The 7358-nt window shown below is 48.4% G+C and overlaps 1 protein-coding gene across 1 annotated transcript in view; it reads left to right on the forward strand.

The window, feature by feature from the left end:
- The window catches only part of Atp1b2 (ATPase Na+/K+ transporting subunit beta 2), a 6409-nt gene extending 2091 nt beyond the window's left edge, over positions 1–4318 (forward strand). The window contains exons 2-7 of the mRNA XM_005349776.2: positions 512–640; positions 946–1050; positions 1148–1353; positions 1573–1629; positions 2462–2560; positions 2660–4318. Of these exons, the coding sequence (XP_005349833.1) occupies positions 512–640; positions 946–1050; positions 1148–1353; positions 1573–1629; positions 2462–2560; positions 2660–2824 (761 nt within the window). The 3' untranslated portion in view covers positions 2825–4318. The remainder of the gene's footprint in view (positions 1–511; positions 641–945; positions 1051–1147; positions 1354–1572; positions 1630–2461; positions 2561–2659) is intronic.
- The last annotated feature ends 3040 nt before the right edge of the window (positions 4319–7358 follow it).

Below are 7358 nucleotides of genomic sequence, written 5' to 3' on the forward strand. Positions count from 1 at the left end.
GAGAGAGAGAGAGAGAGAGAGAGAGAGAGAGAGAGAGAGAGAGAGAGAGAGAGAGATCTTGCTCTTGCTCTAGGAGCCTCGGCTCTGAGGTCATAGGAAGTTGGCCGCGAGCAGCGGCCTCACCAGCTTCCAGCACGGCTCTCAGCTTGAATTCCCATGCAGTGGGCCGTCATGTCTTTTCAGGACCATACACAGGTTGAGAAATTGGGGATGTAACTAGAGGCAGAGCGACAGTGACCTATTCTTGGAATTGTCACAACAACTACAGCTTATGTCTCTTGTGGCCTGCAAAAAGTCGGACTTCACTATGCCCCAGGAGGAGGCTGGGAGTCAGGGCTGGAGCTAGGCTCTGCCTGGTTCCAGCTTGTTTCCTTTGGCTCCCAGGGGAAGGCCCCAAGATATCCTGTCGCTCCCAGTACACAGCTTGATAGGGAAGAATCATGAGTGTGGTGGTGGGCTAGGTAAGGTAGAGGAGGTGTGGAACCTGCTGACTCTAGTTCCTCCATCCTAGCCTTCATCCTCCTCTTCTACCTCGTCTTCTATGGCTTCCTCACGGCCATGTTCACCCTTACCATGTGGGCCATGCTGCAGACTGTCTCTGACCACACTCCCAAGTACCAGGATCGACTGGCCACACCAGGTGGGTGAAGAGGTTCCCTTAGCAGCCGCTCTTAAACTGGTGTGTCTTCAAGCACCTCATGAGGCGCTTGCTCTTTCCAGGAGTTTGGTGGGAAGTTCTTGAACTTGGCCTTCCTTCCCATGTCCTGCTGCTGGGAGTTACATGATCTGGAGAAGTGGCAAATGCCACAGGAGATTGCCCTCCGGGGAAGGGCAACCTCAGATCTGTGCCCCATCTCTTATCCTGGTGTATGTCACATCTGTTTTCTTTCCGCGATGTGTTTCTCCTCACCTATGACCCCCAACCTTTCCTCACGTTAACTCTAGGCTTGATGATTCGCCCCAAGACCGAGAACCTGGATGTTATTGTCAACATCAGTGACACTGAAAGTTGGGATCAGCATGTTCAGAAGCTCAACAAGTTCTTAGAGCGTGAGTGTGGGGCTCGCCCAGGACCTTGAGGAGGAATTGGGGACCCTAAAAGTGGAACATCCGGCCTCTGACTCCCTCTCTCCCTCCCATCTCCTAGCTTACAACGACTCCGTCCAGGCTCAGAAGAATGACATTTGCCGCCCTGGTCGGTATTATGAGCAGCCAGATAATGGGGTTCTCAACTATCCAAAACGGGCCTGCCAATTCAACCGGACACAGCTGGGCGATTGCTCTGGCATCGGGGACCCTACCCACTATGGTTACAGCACTGGGCAGCCCTGTGTCTTCATCAAAATGAACCGGGTACCCACGACCTTGGTCCCTAGGGAGAATGGAGGAGGGAGCTGGGGCCACCATCTGTTAACTAATGTGTCCTTTCACTGGGGTTTAATGGGCATTAAAGAGATATTTCGTTGTTTGTACCGAGTGAGAGGAGGGGTCAGTGGAACCTAAGTTCAGGAGCTGGAAGGCTGGACACCAAGATGTGGCCCCTTCTCACTCCGCCCTCTTTCTTTTCTCTAGGTCATCAACTTTTATGCAGGGGCAAATCAGAGTATGAACGTCAGCTGTGTTGGGAAGGTGAGAGTGTGCGCCCTCCCTCGCTCCCCGCCTGCCTGTTTGTATTTTATGGTTTCTGAGTGCTTCAGCCATATCTCCCTGTCTGTTTTGCTTTCAGAGGCCCCAACACTATAGGGACAAGGGGGTAAGAGTGGGCTCCTGTGCAGCTGGAGTTCTAAGGGGCTCTTAGCCTTGCTGCTTCTCTCTAGGATACAGAAACCTGCTTTCCTAAAGACAGCCCCACCCCCTCCTACACCAGAGACCTGGCCTCTGGCTCCGTCCTTATCTGCCTTCTCTTTGGTCTCAGTTGTCTGGGTTTCTTCCACTCTCCCTTCCATCTCAATCCCCTTCAGACGTCTGGTAGCTGCTGATCAGTTAGCACCTTTTGCTACAACTAGGTTGTTCTTGGAACCTCTACCCAACTCTGTCCTCTCTAGAAATTTGCTGCCCGCCCCCCCCCATTCACCCTCATCCTTCTTCCTACCGAGTCTTTACTGTTTATCTGTTCTTTCTTGGCTCTGCTCCAGAGACCGATTCCCAAGGATGGGGTAAGAACTTGGGGTTGATAGTGGAGTAAAAGGCCCCCCACTGTGTTGCAGCAAGTACCCTTAGGTTATCTAGTCTGATGGGACACAGGTCGCCCCTTTATGTAGACATGCAGATAAGAACATGCGTGCATGAACACACAACGCACGCGCACACATACACACACACAGAGCAGATGCATAGCTCAAGGAAAACAAATTAGAAGGAATAACTTGGGGTAAAGGAGATGCAAGGGAAGTCTCGTGAGCTCTTCCAGGTGCTGTTGTTTCTAACATCCTCTCTGCTCAACCTTCCTGCACCCCCACAGAGAGATGAAGACGCTGAAAATCTTGGCCACTTTGTCATGTTCCCTGCCAATGGCAACATTGACCTCATGTACTTTCCGTACTATGGCAAAAAGTTCCACGTAAGTTCCACAGAAGGTCCTGGATGGCGGCTCCCCTCCAGAGGGACAAAATGGGGATCCTGGGAAAGAGACTTAAGTCTTTGTCTTCTTCTGGCCTAGGTGAACTATACACAGCCCTTGGTGGCGGTGAAGTTCCTGAATGTGACCCCCAACGTGGAGGTGAACGTGGAATGCCGCATTAACGCTGCCAATATCGCCACAGAGGATGAGCGAGACAAGTTTGCTGGCCGTGTGGCCTTCAAACTTCGAATCAACAAAACCTGAGTCTCCCCCCCCCCCACTCTTCCCTGTGGATGCTTCTGGAATGTCCTTGACCTTGCCTGATCCCTCCCTCACCCACCCCAAAGGTATTTTTTATAACAGAGCTATGACTTGTCTGAACCTCACATTTCTTTCCTCAACTTCTCCACCTAGCCTGATGGCCACACAATTTCCACCATCCTCCAACCTTAGCTTAGCCAGAGACAGATAGATGGGCTGTCAAGATGGCCACAGAGGAGTTAGGAATTTCCTAGTCAGGAGCCGGAGCTGTTGCTCCGCGATAGAGGACGTGCCTAGCCTGCACAAGCCCTCAGCACAGCTGGAGTCTTTCTGGTTGAGTGTTTAGGAGTAAACCCTTACTGTTCTTGCTTCAATCGCTACTCCATCGGGAGAGCTGTAGAAAATGGCCGTGAACCCGTCCACCTACATACTCTCCCCACCCCATGTTCGGTTCTTTGCTCTTCCTGTCCTCTTATCTCTTCACACTTCTGTCGCTGAAGCCAGTATCTTGGTGGCTTTGACTTCTGGCTTCTCAAGCAGGTCTGCCCTCTCCTCTCCCCATCCTTGTCCGCTCTGAAAAGCAACCATTTGTAACTGAGTACAGGTTGGTTCTGTGGTCTTTTCCTTCCTTCCTGATGCATCCTGCTTCTCCCCTAATTATGAGTCCACGTTCTAGGAAAAGAGGACTAGAAGTGAAGTCTTTAATTCTTCTAGAAAATTCTCTAGTAGGCTTAGACTTTAACTTCTTCCTGGTCCCTCCTGTCATCCAAACAGCTCCTACACAGCTGGGCTTGACCTGCGCTGAATATCCACTTTGTTTTTAACTGTTGATTCCCTTCCCCCACCGGCCTTCCCAGAATATCTTTCAAGTTCTACTTCCCAGGGAGCTCTGGGGGAGGGGCCGCACTTCTGGCTCTATCCCCAGTGGCCACCTTGGAAACGTCAGCTAGCGGGGACTCCCTGAGCCCAAATCTGCCCACCCTCATGCTCCCTCTGGCTTCTTCTTGCAAGTTACTAACTGGTCACTAACTTCTTCCCTTTCTGCATGCCAGCCTGAAACTTTCAGATGCCCCCTCCGGCTCAGCTCTGAATTTCTTGGCTCCGTCTCTTTCAGACTTTTTTGCCTTTAAAAAACAAACAAACAAACAAACAAACAACCCCTATAATGCCCCCTAGAATGTTAAATAAGAGTCCTGCTCTGAGTTTTCTTCAGGAGAGGCGATTTCCTCTGGTTTCTCTGCTTGTCCTTATCCATCCTAACCCCCCTTTCTTCGCTAACACTGTGGCCCCCACATCCCACACTCAGATGGATCCTTCCCTCTTCCTCCCACTGGATCTGATCTTCCCTTGAGAGCCCGGGCTTTTCCCCCTCCGTCTTCCCAGTGGTCTCCCTCCCCCTGCAGTTATTTAATGCCTGTGTCCGATCCTACTGTAAAAAGGATAAAGTACAATAAACGGAGAGTGATTATATATATATAAATATATATCCTACACAGAGCCCCATGTGCTTGTCCTTTCCTGCGGATTTGGAACAGTCCTGAGAAATGATTGGGGAGGGTGGATTATAGGTGCTACTGGGGCTACCCAAGCCCAGAGCAAGGACTCCCATTTTGACCGCTGAAAGAGGCCAAGGTCAATTCCCTTCTCTCACTGTCGTTAACGGGGTTGAGATTTATAAAGCGCCTCTGTGAATTTAGGCACCATGTGTATGAGTATACACTGAGGAGTAGGGCAAGCCCTCTGCTCTGGTTTAGTAGACACATGAGAAGCACATGAGAAAGTGTCACACAAGACAGACGTGATGACAGTTCAGGGTGGTCCATTGTCAGGGGCTCGAGGGAGGGTCCCTTAGAGGACACAGTGCGTGAGCTGGGACGTCAGTTTAGGAGACAAGAACATTCATAAACGACCCGAGACAGAAACTAGGATCTGTAGGATTCTAGTTTTTGTCTCTTTGAAACGTAGGGCAGTTTTCCTGCGTTAGTCTTCCAAGTGCTGGTATGCATTATCATATTGAACTAGGATTCCAGTTTTGTGTCAAAATATGCAGAAACATACAACAACAACAAAAAGAGATGAGTGGATATATACATTTGTTGTGCTATATGGGAAGGAATATTGATAGCTAATAATTTTCTCTTAGGGCCTGGATTTTAGCATCCATGGTGTGCAGGCACACATACAAGTTGTTTTTCTTGGCAAATACTAAGCCCGATTTAATGTCAAAACAGGCTGGCCTTGAACTCCCGACCCTCTCACCTACACTTCCTGAATTCTGGGAAGTGTGTGCCAGTTCCTAACACTAATTTTTATTTTAAAAAATTTAAAGCAGCCGGGCGATGGTGGCGCACGCCTTTAATCCCAGCACTTGGGAGGCAGAGGCAGGCGGATCTCTGTGAGTTCGAGACCAGCCTGGTCTACAGAGCGAGTTCCAGGACAGGCTCCAAAGCCACAGAGAAACCCTGTCTCGAAAAACCAAAAAAAAAAAAATTTAAAGCATATATTTGCAGGTGTGTCTGAGTGTGGTCTGTGCACACGGGGGCAATTCCCGAGGCCAGAGACTTTGCATTCCTTGTAGTTGTGAGCCACCTGACACGGGGGCCAGTACCCCAGAACAGGTCCTTTGTAAAACCAGTATACACTCCTAGCCACTGAACCTTCTCTCCAGATCTGGCCTAACTTTAATTTTTAGAGTGTGCTTTCTGATATTTGACAAGAGTAAATAGAGTTCCCTATCCCCTGGCCTTTTCTGTGTTTTGTTTTGTTTTCAAGACAGGGTTTCTCTGTCAACCAGGCTGGCATCGAACTCACAGAGATCCGCCTGCCTCTGCCTCCTGAGTGCTGGGATTAAAGGTGTGTGCCACCACTTACTGCCTGGCAAACCCAAGACCTTTTACATGCTAATTTGCTATGCTATAGAGCTATGTGCTCAATGCTCACTCTTTGTTTTAAAGTGCTATTAGATATGCCTGCCTATAAACCTGTGATAGTTTTGGTTGGAAGTGCAGCTCGATGGTAGAGAACATACTTAGCATGTGTGAAATCCTGAAGTTCAACTCCAATGCCTGCCACTCCAATCCCCAAAGCAGAAGCCCTGGAAAGCAGCTCATCGGGAGAGTGCTTGTCTCGCATGCATGAGGCCTCCTATGATCTCCACCATATAAATTAGTAGCACTCATGAGCACAACTTTAATCCCAGCCCTCAGGAGGCAGAAGCAGGCAGATCTCTGAGTTCCAGGCCAGCCTGGTCTACAGGGAGAGTTCCAGGATAGACACAGAGAAACCCTGTCTTGAAAAAAACAAAAACAAAACTAAACAAAAAACATGGTAGTACTCAAATGTACTTAAATGGAAACTTGAAATCAGCCTGAGCTGTAGACTCTCCCTAAAGAAGCAAAAGCCTCCTACTCCCCTTTGAAATAAGGATGCAGGTAGTGCAGGCTAGCCTCCAGCTTGCTAGCCTTCATCTTCCTGCATTAGCCTCCCAGGCACTGGGATGACAGGTATGGGCTTTTCTTTATTTGGGAGAGAATCAGTCTCAAATTCAGTCTCACTCTCTCTAAGATTTATTCTTATTTTATACATATGAATGTTCTACATGTACATTCGTGTGCCACATTTGTGCCTGGTGCCCAAGGTGGCCGGAAGCGGGCATCAGATCGCCTGTAACTGGGATTACAGATGGTTATGAGCCTCCATGTGGTGCTAGAAATTGTACCCCAGTTCTCTAGAACAGCCAGGGATCTTAATGGCTGTGCCATCTCTCTGGCCTCTTTTTGGTCTTATCCAATGCATTAAAACCAAAGTTAGTGGACAGCCCTGTTCAGCTTTCATTCCAAGTGAAAATGGGCCTAACGCTTAGCTTACCTGTTTATTACTGTTCTGTTGGTCCTACAGCTCAGTAGCACAGTGTTTGTGTAGTATATACAAGGCCCTCAGCCCAACTTTCAGTATTAAAAAAAAAAAATCAGCTGGACTCGGAAGGCAGACAGGCGGATCCCTGTGAGTTCAAGGCCAGTCTGGTCTACAAGAGCTAGTTCCAGGACAGTTAGGACTGTTATACAGAGAAACCCTATCTCGGGGGAAAAAAAATCAACTCATTGGCATCTCATTACCAGTCTATTATTGCTTTAATTAAAAAATATTTTTTAAGGAATGGCAGTTGCAGTGTAATCAAATACATTTCAGCACCTGTTGATATGATCACATAATTTCTTATTTTATTTTGTTACTATTATGAATTACGTTGACAGATTTTCTACTACTAAACCAAGTCTGGCTCTGGACTAAATTGGTTAGAGCACAGTATTTCTCAAATCCAGCAGAGTATTCTGATGACATTTGATGATACCCAGGGCTTTGCACATGCTGCATCTCTACTGCGCTACAGCTGCAACCTTTTAACGTTTCCAGATAGACATTTTATTTTATTTTATTTTGGTTTTTCGAGACAGGGTTTCTCTGTGGTTTTGGAGCCTGTCCTGGAACTAGCTCTGTAGACCAGGCTGGCCTCAAACTCACAGAGATCCGCCTGCCT

This window comes from Microtus ochrogaster, chromosome 7 (assembly GCF_000317375.1).
Source record: "Microtus ochrogaster isolate Prairie Vole_2 chromosome 7, MicOch1.0, whole genome shotgun sequence".
Classification (NCBI taxonomy): domain Eukaryota; kingdom Metazoa; phylum Chordata; class Mammalia; order Rodentia; family Cricetidae; genus Microtus; species Microtus ochrogaster.